General features: G+C 55.2%; 2 protein-coding genes across 3 annotated transcripts; one reads left to right on the forward strand and one right to left on the reverse strand.

Annotated features, from left to right (window-relative positions):
• Nucleotides 1–22: 22 nt before the first annotated feature.
• Nucleotides 23–3,009, forward strand: UBE2C (ubiquitin conjugating enzyme E2 C). 2 transcript variants are annotated; one of them, XM_058287146.2, is made up of 6 exons: nucleotides 23–203; nucleotides 636–663; nucleotides 1,262–1,348; nucleotides 2,069–2,273; nucleotides 2,337–2,436; nucleotides 2,771–3,009. In XM_058287146.2, exons 1-5 carry the CDS (start codon nucleotides 103–105, stop codon nucleotides 2,387–2,389), a joined length of 474 nt encoding a protein of 157 aa, XP_058143129.1. In that variant the 5' UTR covers nucleotides 23–102; the 3' UTR covers nucleotides 2,390–2,436; nucleotides 2,771–3,009. The 2 variants fall into 2 exon arrangements, with proteins under 2 accessions (XP_058143129.1, XP_004485213.2); XM_004485156.3 differs by having other exon boundaries at nucleotides 2,377–2,436.
• Nucleotides 3,010–8,050: 5,041 nt separating this feature from the next.
• Nucleotides 8,051–11,206, reverse strand: TNNC2 (troponin C2, fast skeletal type). The gene is made up of 6 exons (XM_004469862.5): nucleotides 11,097–11,206; nucleotides 9,582–9,633; nucleotides 9,321–9,464; nucleotides 9,118–9,232; nucleotides 8,822–8,958; nucleotides 8,051–8,175 (listed from the first exon to the last, which is right to left on the reverse strand). The coding sequence occupies exons 1-6, from the start codon at nucleotides 11,097–11,099 to the stop codon at nucleotides 8,144–8,146; spliced, it is 483 nt and encodes a 160-aa protein (XP_004469919.1). The 5' UTR covers nucleotides 11,100–11,206; the 3' UTR covers nucleotides 8,051–8,143.
• Nucleotides 11,207–14,206: the final 3,000 nt, after the last annotated feature.

A 14,206-nucleotide genomic window follows, 5' to 3' on the forward strand; every position in this document is an offset into this window, starting at 1 on the left:
TGCTGCGGGAGGGTTACAATTCAAACGCGGACGGACGGGGCCGCAGCCCTGCAGTTGCAGTCGCGTTCTCCCAACTTCGGTCTTCGTGCCAGCGCTGTCCGGATGGCATCCCAAAACCGCGACCCAGCCGCTGCCAGTTTCGCCGCCGCCCGTAAGGGGGCCGAGCCTAGCGGGGGCGCCGCCCGGGGCTCCGTGGGCAAGAGGTAAGTGGTGCGAAGGCATACCTGGGCTTTGCGCCCGAGAGCATAGACTTCCGGGACCCCCACCTCCAACTGGAGCGGGTGAGGTACGGGCAGGGAGGGGGCCTAGGGGAGACACGCCCGGACCCCGGACTGCCCTTCGAAACCGTTCGGAAGGCGGCAGGGGCGGGGGTGGGGGTACCTGACATCAGGCCCGGGGAGAGACGCCAGTGTGTGGGTAACACACCAGCACACTGTCCTGCCCAAGCCTGGAATGAGGGAGGGTGAGGACTCCCTAGGACCCTCCTGTGGAGATGGGGGTGAGGGTTCTCCCAGCTGAATCTGACCTTAGGGTAGAGGGAAGCCTCCAGAGGGATTGGGGTGGGAGGAGCTGCACCACCTGGAACCCTGGCCCATCCAGGCTGCCCTGGCGACCCTACATGTTCTTTTTCACAGGCTCCAGCAGGAGTTGATGGCCCTCATGGTGAGTTACTTAACTGCCCAGATTCCCAGGCAGTTGGTCCACCTGCTCGTCCCACTCCCACCCAGTTACTAAATTACTGTTCCCCGTAGGCATACCTTTGCCTCTCTGGCCTGGCTCTGCTTCTCTGCCCTAAGCTTTACCTACACCCAACTTCCTGCTCTTTCCAGATGTCCTTCCCTACATTACCACTGAATATTCAACTCGAAACTTTCAGTGCCCACATCCTGTATCTGGCTGCCTGCTCTCTCCGAAGTCTTTTCTGTACTAGTCTTTGGTCTTTGTATGTAACAGACAGTAGCATGTTGGACTGAATTCCCAACAACCAACATGGTTGTGAGTAAAGGGCTGCTTCCTACACAACCTCTCCCTCCGTAGCCTAGTGATGATTTTGTGTTGTCCCAATACTTTTCCCCAAAGGGGCATGTTCTGCTCTAGGAGTCTAATCATTTCCCCAGAAAGGCCCTCTCAACTTGGTCTGGTTGCTTTATTTTGGATCAAAGTGTTATCTGATTGAGGATAAGGGGCTCACCCCCTGACCGTCTTTGCAGTACCCAAAAAGCATACCCAGCAGTCTAGCAAGTGTTGTTTTCCTTCCCAGATGTCTGGTGACAAGGGAATTTCAGCCTTCCCTGAATCAGACAACCTTTTCAAATGGGTAGGAACCATCCATGGAGCAGCTGGCACAGTAAGTGCAGGGTTGGGGTGGATGAGTGGTGCTTTGCTGAGTCAGCGGGTGGTGGGGGGTGGAGCTGGGGAAAGAGGGATCCAAATGCAGGATCTGCTTCAAGGCTTTAGCTGGGCAAAATACTCCCCTCCCCTGCGACTGTCCACATCCTCTGAGCCTTGTGGCCTTATTCTCTCAATGTGTACAGTAACAGGATGGAGGGTGAGTTTAAAGCAAGATTTCCCAGATTTGATTCCAACAGGGGACCATACAACAAGGTAAATGAATAGAAGCCAAGTCTCAGGACAGCTTCCCATTGCTGCAAATCTCATTGGAGATAGTCGAAACCCCAAACTGGTGTGCAAAATCCCCTGGTTCTTACATATTAACAACTAATGAAAATCTAGTTGGACCAAAGCACCCCTTTGGGGTGGCCCACAGTTTGCTAATTTACAGCCCTGGGCAAAGGACTCCTGATGTCCCCTCTAATTCTTGATTTCCTTGCTGGCAGCATTTGCCAACCCTGTGCTGTAGACAGGACACCTCATGGTTGGGTAACCATAGACACCAGAAAGGAGAGAAAACACCAGAACCAGACCTGAATTTTAATGCTCTGTTTTCTGTCAACTCCCAGAGAAACTCAGAAACTAAGGTCCCAATAACCATTTATCTGGGCCGTAGATTGGGATATGAGACTCAGGGAGGGGAAGCTCACTGCTCGCCTATTTCTCCAAACGCCAGGTGTATGAAGACCTGAGGTACAAACTCTCCCTGGAGTTCCCTAGTGGCTACCCCTACAACGCGCCCACAGTAAAGTTCCTGACGCCCTGCTACCACCCTAACGTGGACACCCAGGGTAACATCTGCCTGGACATCCTGAAGGACAAGTGGTCTGCCTTGTATGACGTCAGGACCATCCTCCTCTCCATCCAGAGCCTGCTGGGAGGTAAATTCTGAGGCCAGCCCCCCCTCTGCAACCCGGGAACTTGCCTGGGAATCCCCTGGCCAGTCTCTTCTCCCTCTACCATTCTTTATCTTTCCACCCACAGAACCCAACATTGATAGCCCTTTGAACACACATGCTGCCGAGCTCTGGAAAAACCCCACAGGTGGGTCCTTCATCCATTGGGCATAGGGTGATGCCTCCCCAACCTTCAAACAGACGGATCTCAGTGACGTGGGACTGTGTCCCGAGGACTGGGTAAAAACATGCATGAATGTAGGCTGAGGGGTTTTCTCATAAAAGGCAAAATCTTGCACACAAGACTTGTTCCCCAGCAGCCCCGACCCCTATCCAGAAGCCCTGAAGGGAATGGGTAGCAGAGGGAGAAACAGGCTAGGAACGGAGCCCCTCCCCAACCATCCTTTGTGCACCTGGTCAAACCTGCCCCTTGCCCCCCACCTGTCCCCACCACTCACCGAGACCTGCCTGCTCTCTTCCAGCCTTTAAGAAGTACCTGCAAGAAACCTACTCAAAGCAAGTCTCCAGCCAAGAGCCCTGACCCAGACTGTCCAGCCTCTTCCTTTGTGTTGTCTTTTTATTTTTTCCTGAAACGGTCTGTCCTTTCCTTCTGTATAGATGGTGTCATTTTTGTTTTGTTTTTGTTTTTTAAATTAAGTCTCTGTTGAGCCCTTGTGATGAATATATTAATTAAATAAATACATTTTGGGTTTTTTTACAAGCTGTTGCCTTTGCAGTTGCCCTAGACTTGGAGGTCTGGCTTAGTAAGGTCTTGGTACTCACACAGGGAGTAGAAGCAGCCGCCAGGCTGTCGGCCAAGTAGTGGAGTGACTAGATTTGTTCCCTCGTGACCTCAGTTACTCTACACCTCTGCATCTGTTTTTCCATCCATGAAATGGTGTCACTGTAATACCTATGGCTTTGGAGTCGTGACACACACCAGGGACGTTAGTGAATTGTGGCGCTTCCCCAGCTGGGTTGCAGATGAGCAGAAAACAGCAGAAGCTGTAAAAAGCAAGGTGTAGGGGAGCCCCACGCACAAGGAGTGCACCCCGTAAGGAGAGCCACCCAGCGCAAAAGAAAGTGCAGCCTGCCCAGGAATGGTGCCGCACACACGGAGAGCTGGTGCAGCAGGGTGACACAACAAGAATAGACACAGATTCCTGGTGCCACTGACAACAGAAACAGACAAAAAGAAGAACAAGTAGCGAATGGACACAGAGAGCAAACAACTGAGGGGTGGGGGAGATAGGTAGGTAGGTAGGTAGGTAGATATAGATAGAAGAGCAAGGTGTAAGGGAGGCCCCCTTCTGACAATAGCTGGTCCTCAGGCTCCTCCCTGCGCTGGCCCAGAGTCTGGGCAGACAATGAGAGAAAGCCCCTTTCCTTGGGATTCACACTCAGCCCTGGCCCAGGTCCCCCCAGATGACTCTGCTCCACGGGGACACAGTCACCTCCTGCTTCGTCTCTAGCACCTCCAGCTACTTCACCCACAGGGCCAGGGGAGGAGCTGCAAGGTGGACAAACAGCAGTCCAGTGCACTCTTAACACCGCCTGGCTCTCGGGCTCCTGGCCAACTGCTCAGTTCTGCCAGTGGCTGATATGCAGGGCTTGGGGAGCAGAGGGGACAGCCAGCGTGCAAGGAAGGTTCTCACCCACCCCTTTCCTTTCCTCTTATGCCTGCTGGCCCAGGCCCCTTTCCTCTGCCCTGTTCCCCCTCCAGGCAGCCACCTGTGAAGAAAACCAGAGTGCTGGGGCTGGGAACTGGCTGTGGCCTCTTGCTCAGCTGCTGCATCTCAGAAATGGTCTCAGCCTTTTGAAAGTTAGCTTAGCAAACTAATGTGCATACAACGCAACCTGGGGATTTGTTAACATGCAAATTTTGCTTCAGTTGGTCTGGGGTGAGGCCAAGACTCTGCATTTCTAGTCAGTTCTTAGGTGATATCATTGCTGTTGGAATAGTTAGGTTTAGAGCAGTCAAGGTGTGGGCCTTCCAGAGGCACAGACATAGAAAGGCTAAGTCCCTATCTTTCTGTCTGAGAAGAGTAGAGCTCAGTGCCTGGCCTTAAACAGTTTGGAGGGGGCTGAGGTGGATATATTTTGTCTGCCTTGGGGAAACCTCTCTGTGTGGTCCTTAAAGTCTCAGCCCCAAATGACCACATGACCAATCTCTTGTCAATCACAGGAGCCCAACTCTAAACTGCAGCTCAGAGCCCTCCCTGGAATGAATCACTGGGCAGTAATTCTTTTACTAATGGGGTTGCTAAAAGTGGAAAGAGGGAGTCTAGGCTGCTGATAGAAATAGCTGCAGAGAAAAGCCAAATGGGCTAAGAGCAGAGAGAGAGCGGGCGATGGTGCACTTTGACATAGGTTTCATGAGCCATTTTGGTTTAAGCCTGTTTAATTTGGGTTTCTGTCACTTGCAACAGAAAGAACCCTAGCAGAGTTAAGAATTAGAAGGTACGGCTTTTTCCTACCAGCCGCACTCTGCAGACAATATTATCTGGTGGAGACTGGAGAATGGCAGCCTGCTGGGGCATGTGGCATGGCCCACAATGGTTGCACGTGACAGGGGCGCGGCCTTCCTGAGCCTGGAGGAGAATGGATACTTGAAGTATAGGCTGCTCTTGGCTTAATAACATCCGGGGAGCACAGAGGCAACGTAAGGATGCCTCTAGTGACGATTTTGAAAATATGATCTGTGAAGGAGTTTCTTGGATTTGAAATTTTCAGAGTGAGAAGCACAGAAATAATTGCCATTGGATAATCATCATAAAGTAGATGTCTAAAACAAAGGGGATATGAACAAATATTCCATTTAATGTTAAAAAAAAAAAAGTATGATTTGTTATTCTCATTCACTATTACTGAGTTCCTACAAGGTGAAGGCCTGTGCTTGGGTAGGTCCACGACATGGCAAGAGTGTCTTACGGGGTGGTGGTGAAGAGCTCAGACCAGGTAGGCAGAACGGCTGTTAGAATTCCGGCTCCACCCTGTACATGCATAACCAGTTAGACTAATACATGTAATAGGATCTAAACTCAGGATTGTCATAAGGGCCTTAGAACCTGCCTGGCACCTTATGGTAAGTACTCAGTAAATGTTGGCTACTGGACTCATGTTGCTATGAAAACACAGAAGTGTGGCACCAAACAGAATAGTTAGAGAAGGCCTTCCAGAGAAAGGCATTGAGCCATGAAGGAAATGTAGGAAAACATATTTTTCTTGGATAGCTGGGACTTCAGAAGTATGGGGAGAAGGGGAGGAAAACAGGCTGAGGTGGCAGGGACGTCAGATCAGCTCTCCAAAGCCATATTAAAATACTTGGGGGAGCTGATGTAGCTCAGTGGTTGAGCACTGGCTTCCCGCATATGAGGTCCCAGGTTCAATACTCAGCCCTGGTATCTCAAAAAAAAAAGAGGGAAATGGACTTTGGCCCAGTGGTTAGGGCGTCCGTCTACCACATGGGAGGTCCGCGGTTCAAACCCCGGGCCTCCTTGACCCGTGTGGAGCTGGCCCATGCGCAGTGCTGATGCGCGCAAGGAGTGCCCTGCCACGCAGGGGTGTCCCCCGCGTAGGGGAGCCCCACGCGCAAGGAGTGCACCCGTAAGGAAAGCCACCCCGCGCAAAGGAAGGTGCAGCCTGCCCAGGAATGGCGCCGCCCACACTTCCCTTGCCGCTGATGACAACAGAAGTGGACAAAGAAACAAGACGCAGCAAATAGACACAGAGAACAGACAACGGGGCCGGGGCGGGGGGGGGGATTAAATAAATAAATAAATCTTAAAAAAAAAAGCAGCAGCAGCTTGGGCTCAAAAAATGAAAATAAAATCCCAGGGATTCATCTCAAGGGCAATCAGAAGCCTTGAGCTTCAGACTGTGGTTGGCTGGGAGGAGGCTAACTACCCTTAGCAGCAGCCACGCAAGCAATGGTGGTGGCTGAGTTCTAACACTGAGTGGGCATGGAGAGGAAGAATGAAGTGGTACAGAGACAGGAAGTAGCAGGATATGGCAACTGATGAGAGGTGGAGAATAAGCGCCAGGATTCTTGACTTGGGCCCCTCAGTGGTTGGGTGGCACCATCCCTGAGATGAGGAACCCAGAAAGAACAGGAAGGGAGTAGGTTTTAGCAGTTTCGGTCAGGGTCATTTTGAGGTGCCCAGGACATCCAGGTAGAGCTGTCAGCAGGGAGATGGGATCGCAGTTAAGAGCTTATCTGTGTGCCTGTGTACCTCCCCTCTTTGGGCCCTAGTTCTGACATCTGCAAAATGGAGATAACAGCATCTGCCTCTGGGGTCGTGTGGTAAATGAGAGAACGCATGTAAAGCACACAGTAGACACTCAGTAAATGGTGATTATTAAAACCCCACAGTGATCCCAGCTGGAGATACAAACTGGAGACATGAAAGGGACAGAAAGGGGAGAAGAAAACATGAAGAGGGAAGGCTCCAACAATGATTAGGAACTGGAGAGTTCGGGGTTTTGAGAAGGATAACCACATTATCAATAGGGTTAGCATTTATTAAAATTTATTTATTAATGCTAACCTATTTATTATTTGTTAAATGCTTCCTGTGTGGCAGGAACTTCACACAGAACTCATTTTCACAAACCTGTGAGGTAGGTACTTGCCCCTTTATAGACATGGAAATTGAGGCATAGAGTGGCTTATGTTGTCACAGGCAATGAGGCTTCAAAGTCAGGCAGCCTGACCCTAAAACCAAATCACCACTACCCGTAATTAGCTATGACCTGATGCTGTAACTGAGTTGTGCATAACAAGCCCTGGCAGCTGGGGCGGGCAGCTGGGGCGGGCAGCCAGTGGGGGCAGGGTTCAAGGGAGAAGACGGTACCTGAGCTGCGTCAGGTGGGCTGAGGAATTCGCCCAGCTCACGAGAGAGGGAAGGGCATTCCAGGGGGGGAGAACACCACGTGCAAAAGCCCAAGGGCTTGGAAGTATACCCCATGTCCACGTCAACAATGAAAAATTGCCCAGTGTGGCTGGAGGCCCATGAAGGAGTAAACAGAGGAGAGGAATTTGGATTTGGCTCTAGAAGCAGTTGGGGGGGGGGGGGGGGCGGGGGGCGTGAAGTGCTTCCAGCAGGGGAGTGTCCGGGTCAGACCTCATTTTGACAAGATCGTTCTGCTAATCCTCTGCGGAGCGCACTGGAGGCCAGGGGGCGCAGGGACCCAAGGGCCAGATAATGAGGTCAGGACCTCCCTGGCTGCCTCCACTGTCACCCCTGTCGTGGCCAGTACTCTGCACCAGTGAGCGCTCAGACGAGGTAGAAGGTCAAGCAGAAACAATCTGCCTGGAATGATGATCCCCAGGGCCCTCCCCTTCCCGCTCCCCGCCGGCCCCCCACACACACACACACATTACGCCCCGTAGCCTGCAGAAGGTGTGGCAAGCATGGCACCCAATACCCAAAGGCTCCAGAAAGGAATGACCCATGGCGAAGTGAGCGGGCCTCAGGCCCCCTCCCCTACCCCCGGTTCCAGGCCCCTGGCGCGCCCTCACCCTACCCCCACCCCCGCCTCGGTCACCCTCCGCGGGCCGCCGGCTCACCCTGACTCAGCTGGAAGCCCCTGCGGCCTCCCCTCCTCCAGGCCAGGCGCCACCGCGGCGGATCCACCGAGCTGCCCACGCCCAGCGCCGGGGCCGGGAGCCCGCCGCGAACCCCGCGCCCCGCCGCCTCTCGCCGCCCCTCCCGAGACGCGATGCCCCTGGTCCTCCCTCATCCACGCCACGCGCTTTGCAATTTGGGCTTTTATTCCTTCCAGACGCAGCCCCAGAAGCAGCCGCGCCTCCCTCCCAAGGTTGCGCGGTCTCGGCGGCGGCGAAGGCCGACTCCTTACTGCACGCCCTCCATCATCTTCAGGAACTCTGCGGGGAAGCGGCGGGAGAGAGGGTCAGGGGTCCCAGTCGGGACGCGGGGCCTGTACCAGGGGCCGCAACGTCAGGGGACCAGCGCGCCCCGGCCGCGCAGAGGGGGCATCCGGCCACTAACCCCGCAACCGCGCCAGGTCCCCGGGCTCCCCGCGCGCCCGCGGCGGGTGCGGGGCTTCGGTCAGGCTCCCGGGCTCCCCGCGCGCCCGCGGCGGGTGCGGGGCCTCGGTCAGGCTCCCGGGCTCGGTCAGGCACCCGGGCTCCCCGCGCGCCCGCGGCGGGTGCGGGGCCTCGGTCAGGCTCCCGGGCTCCCCGCGCGCCCGCGGCGGGTGCGGGGCCTCGGTCAGGCTCCCGGGCTCCCCGCGCGCCCGCGGCGGGTGCGGGGCCTCGGTCAGGCTCCCGGGCTCCCCGCGCGCCCGCGGCGGGTGCGGGGCCTCGGTCAGGCACCCGGGCTCCCCGCGCGCCCGCGGCGGGTGCGGGGCCTCGGTCAGGCTCCCGGGCTCCCCGCGCGGGGTGCGGGGCCTCGGTCAGGCTCCCGGGCTCCCCGCGCGCCCGCGGCGGGTGCGGGGCCTCGGTCAGGCTCCGCCCAGCCCCGCCCAAAGGCCCCCCGCGGCCGCGCGGCCCCCTCCCCCGCGGCCCTCACCGTCGAAGTCGATGCGGCCGTCGTTGTTCTTGTCGCCGTCTTTCATCAGGGACTCGATCTCCTCGTCCGTCACGTGCTCCCCCGAGGCCCTGAAAATCTCCGCCAGCTCCTCGGCGTCGATGTAGCCGTCGGCGTTCCTTCGGGGCGCAGCGGGGAGCGCGGCTCAGCGCGGAGGCGAAGGCGCCCGGGCCACGCGCCCCAGCCCCCTCCCACGTCCCCGCACAGGGGATCTTCGAGCCCTGCCAGCCGGGCTGGGACCCCTCCGCGTCTCCCTGCTTCCCAGGGCCCCAGCGCACCTGTCGAAGATGCGGAAACACTCGGCCAGCTCCTCCTCGCTCTTCCCCTTCGCGTCCTCTTTCATCTGGCGCACCATCATGACCAAGAACTCCTCGAAGTCGATGGTGCCGCTGCCTGAGGGGCGTGGGTGGCGGCGTGAGCCTGTGCCCTGGATGCCCGCCTCTCCCCGCCGCCACCCCGGCGTCCCGGGCCGCCGGCTCACCGTCCTCGTCCACCTCCTCGATGATGGCATCCAGCTCCTCCTTGGTGGGTGTCTGGCCCAGCATCCTCATCACCGTGCCCAGCTCCTTGACGCTGATGTCGCCGCCACCATCAGCATCGAACATGTCGAAGGCGGCCTTGAACTCTGCCCAGAGAATAGGTGGCCAGGGCTGAGGTGAGCTGGCCGGCCTGTCAGCCACACACCTACCCTCCTGCCCTGCCCCACCTCTACCCGGCACCCAGCGCTCCCATCCTCACTCACCAGCAATCATCTCCTCGCTGAGGTAGGACCGGGCCTCAGCCTGCTGGTCCGTCTGCAGAAGACACGCCGGGTCAGAGCCCTAGGGCCCGCCTTGCCTTCACCCCCCTCTCCCCAGCCCCCACATCTGTGAGCGCCTCTGGGTCCGCCAGAAGACGGGGTCCAAATTTGCCATACCTTCTGCCTGTCCCCACAGCACCCAACCCGTTTAGAAGAGCTCAGGGGAGACACAGGTTCTAGCTACAACCACCCGGCTCATCAGTCTGAAAGCAAGTTAGGAAGGCCCTGAGACCTTGGCCCAATCACTTTGTGTACTCTCATTTTTCCTCAAGGATGCAGTGAAATCGCAGGTGGGAAAGGGCTTTGCAGATCACCAGCACCTTTCCAGCGTGGTTTTCCCTATTCCCAATGATGCCTCCTCATACTTGAGGAGGTGCTCAATAAACGTTTGTCTTCAAGTAAACGACAGTGCAACACAGAGCTATTGTGCATCTTCTGTCAGGCCATAGGCTGCACACTGGGACCAAGGAGAGGTGGACTCATCCTTCCCCTAGGAGAACTTGCAGAGGAGGGAGATGGGGCTCCCAGTTTGAAGACTCTCAGGACTCAGTCAGTCTAGTGACTATCTCCTAGGCTGGGCAGAATGTGATGGGGCCTTGAGAGGGTGAGATTAAGACAGCTGTGGGGGTGTCCAGTCATACCCCAGCCAGACCATCTGGGCAGGCTTCATGGAAGGAGGGGCCATTGGACTGACGCTTGGCAGCGAGGAAGGGCTGAGACGTCCAAGAAGTTCCTCAGCCGCTGGCCCTCTCCGAGTCCCCCTCCCTCCTCCCTCCTTCTTTCCCTGTGCCAGGAGGACAGGCTATTTTTAGTCAGGCAAGGGCAATAGCAGCTGGTCTCTGGGGTCTAGTTACTCCTTGAAGTGAAGTGGGATAAGGGGTCTCAGAGGAAAACGACAGCCCCAAATCAGAGCCCCTCTCTGAGAGTCCAGGGTCTCCCCAACTCTGGCCTGTCATCTTCTGCCCTTTCCCATCACACTCAGAGCTCAGGGACCCTGCCCCTGAGCGGGCTGCAGGCGCTGCAGGCTGCCCATCTTCCAGAAGAGCCTTTCTCCTGTCACTGACAGCAGGAGAATTTGGCTAAACTTCAAGCCCACCCCTGCCCCTCTCTCGCGGGGACCTTGGTCACCTCACTCTGGGTCTCAGGGTCCCCATCTCTTCCATGGTGGAGACAAGCCAAGACCAACAGCTCTACGCCTGCCACTGCCAGAAGTCCCAAGGCCTGGAGGGTACTGGCGAGTTTGAGGCTCAGTCCCGGGAAAGTCCCAACCCTCCCCTTCCAAGAGAAGTGGCAGGCCTTCTTCCCAGGCTTCCTCCCAGACACCTGGGTTCCAGGAAACTCCACACTGCAGCTTCAAACCTCCAACTTACTGACCGCCCCTGAGCACCCACGTCTGGCCTGAGAGAGGCCCAGAAGCGCTCCAGTGAGGGCGCGCATGAAGTCCCTCCTTTTCCTTACCATGGTTGCTGGTCACTGGGACTCCTCGGCTGCAGGTCACCTTCACTGCGGCCACCACCCAAAGATGTCTTGGCTCGCTCCAGCCCCCAGGATTTGTAGGGGCACCCTCTCCTCCCTCCTTCCTGCTCCCCAGGACTGGATAACCTGACCAATCAGATCCTGGGGTCAGCGAGCCCCACCCTTCCCAGAATCCTAGCCCATTACCTAATTTAGCCAAGGGCCCTTGCAGAGAAATTTAAGCCTCTGAGCAGGTGGCAAGTCTTGACGTCCTAGATTCTTGTGAGGAGGACTTGCCCTGCTCCGCCGCCTCAGAGAGCCCCCTGCTCAGGAAGCACCCTTGCTCCAAGCTGCGTATGACAATCAGAACAGAGGAAAATGGCGCAGCACGATGGATAAAGTGGGCACAGCACAGCCTTGCCGTCCAAAACCCAAGATGCAAGTACTGCTGCAGTGAGCTGTGAGACCTTGTGCAGGTGGTGATGCCTCTCTGAACCTCAGGCTCCTCATCTGTGAGATGGGGACAGTCATAACCTCCCTCACAGAGAGATCACTGTAGAGGAACCTAGGTATGTCACCTAGCATGTGCCACGTACATGCCAGGCAAGTGGAATTTCCTGTCTTTAATGTATGGTAAGGGACAAGCGACAGCTACGGCCACTGTTGAACGTCTACGCCGTGCCACATGCTGTGCTAAGCATGTAACCCACATGATCTCAGCCAGTACTCATCCTGTGAGGTAGCAACTATTATTATCCTCCTTTTACTGAAGTGCTGTGTAAATCTAAGTGTCTATACTCAGGCTGGTGATTCTTATCATTAACCCTGACTGGGAAAAGCTGGGTGATGGTCAGCGGCGGGGGGCACTTGGAAGGGGTCACGAAGGGGGCTGCGCGTGGAGGAGAAATAAATGGAGAGCAGAGATTCTTCCATTAAGCCTACCTCCTTGAGGAAAGGGGCGTTTAGGATTCACTTTCTTTTTTGGGGAGTGGGGGCATCCCAGGGAAAGATTCTCTATAGGTGAAGGAGTCCCACGAAGATATCTGGAGATCAACTGGCCATATACAGGGTGAAGAGCTGGGCAGCTCTAGTCCGAAGAGAGACCACCCAGGAATCCTCAGGTTCTAGACCCTGATTGGTTAGGCGAGGCTCACGGACAGTGGCTAAGTCAGTAGAAAGAGCACTGAGCTGACGGAATGGAGGTTCTGGGGCCAGGGAAGGGGGGCTGGACAGGAGGAAAGGCAGATGGACAGTGGCAACTGGGCTGTCCCTTCCCCTATATATAGACATTCCCAAGGAAAGCTCAGCAGAGCCAGGCCAGGCTAAAAAAGGCCTCCCCCACCCAGGCAGAGGGCCAGGGGCAACGCCCAGGAGATTCTAGTTTGGCTACAAATGCTTTGGAATAGAGGTTGTGGAACCACAGAGATCATTTGTTCATTAATTTGTTCTTTCTTTCTTTTTTTTTAAGATTTATTTATTTCTCTCCCCTCGTTGTTTGTGCTCACTGTCGGTTCTCTGTTTCTGCTCGTCTTCTTTTTAGGAGGCACCAGGAACTGAATCCCGGGCCTCATGTGGGAGTGATGTACCTGATCACTTGAGCCACCTCTGCTCCCCATTAATTTGTTCTTTTTTTTTTTCTTCAGGGAAATAGATGAAGTCAACTCCTTAGAAAAGGGAAGAGATGTGCCTCAAGTGGTTGAGTACCTGCTTCCCACATGGGAGGTCCCAGGTTCTGTTCCCAGTGCCTCCTAAAAACAAACAAAAACAAACAAGCAAACAAACAAAAGGCAACTCAGGGGAGTCAATGTGGCTCAGTGATTGAGGGCCAGCTTTCCACACACGAGGTTCTGGGTTCAATCCCCAGCCCTGGTACTTCTAAAAGAACCAAAAACCAAGTCAGTGTAGCAAGCAAGGTCCCACCCTCCCCCTGCTCTGATCTCACGCCTCCTCCCCTCCCCACCTTGCATGCTCACCTGCTCTGATTAGTCTTCAAAGCTCCCCCACACATCACCCTTTATAGCCTTCGGGCCCTGGTACATGCTGTTTTTTCTGCCAGGAACCCCCATCTTCCCTCTCTCCACCTGCCCACTTCCCTGCCATCTTTCTCAGCTTGAGCATCGCCTGCTCCAGGATTCCTCCTTCCCTCTTGTCAGGCCAGGGGGGTGCAGGGAGGTGTCCAGTGGTTTCCCCAGTCACAGCTCTGAGCATGCTGTACAAGCACACCTATTCTGCTTCACCATGACCAGACATTGATTCCTGTTCACTGTCTTATCCCCCAGGATCCAGCACTGGGCACTCAGCAAATGTTCAATAAATGCTGTGTTCTATGCAAGAATAACTGAACTGAATGGCATTCGGTTCAACATAAGGAGGGACTAACTAACAATCAAGGTTGAACAATAATGGAAACCTGTGGCCTCCGGAGGAAATGAGCTCCCTGTCACTGGACATATGCAGGCAGGAGTGAAGAATACAAGACAGGACATCAGGGGACCTGTTTGTTTGACCGAGGATAAGTTCCTTCCCCTCACTGAGCCTCAGATGTCCTGTCTATAAAATGCAAGCCCAGATTTTTGAGGGCCCTCTTGCTCTGACAGCTTTGGTTTTATGAACATCTGCTTTAGACCCAGTCATGTGAGGCATACACCAAAGTACAAGGTATTATTCAGCCAATGTTTGGTGAAGGAGTGAGTGTTGAATGAATAACCTGTGTCTTTCTTGCCCCAGCACCCTGCCTGTATGCAGAACAAAGAGCATAAGAGTTTTGAAATTACACAAACTTGGGCTTAAATCCTAGCTGCCCCGTTTCCTGGCTGTGGATCTTGGGAAAGTCAAGCTGCCTTTGTTTCTTCATCCCGAAAGTGGATCATTACTGTCCAGCCACAGCCTCCTCCTCAGGATGTTGTGAGGGTGAAATGTGACGTGTAAAGTGCCTGGAACAGGACTTCGACCCAGTGGAACCTAGAGAAGTGAGAGCTCCGGGTTTCTGCTCGTTATGGAAGGCAGGGCGCATGCTCTCCATTCAAAGGCACTCCTCCCCTGCTCCAACGGGGTGGAGCTACTCTCAGAGTTTATGTGATTGTATAACTAGTAATATCTGCCCTGCCAGGGAT

Source organism: Dasypus novemcinctus, chromosome 24, assembly GCF_030445035.2.
Source record: "Dasypus novemcinctus isolate mDasNov1 chromosome 24, mDasNov1.1.hap2, whole genome shotgun sequence".
Lineage (NCBI taxonomy): Eukaryota > Metazoa > Chordata > Mammalia > Cingulata > Dasypodidae > Dasypus > Dasypus novemcinctus.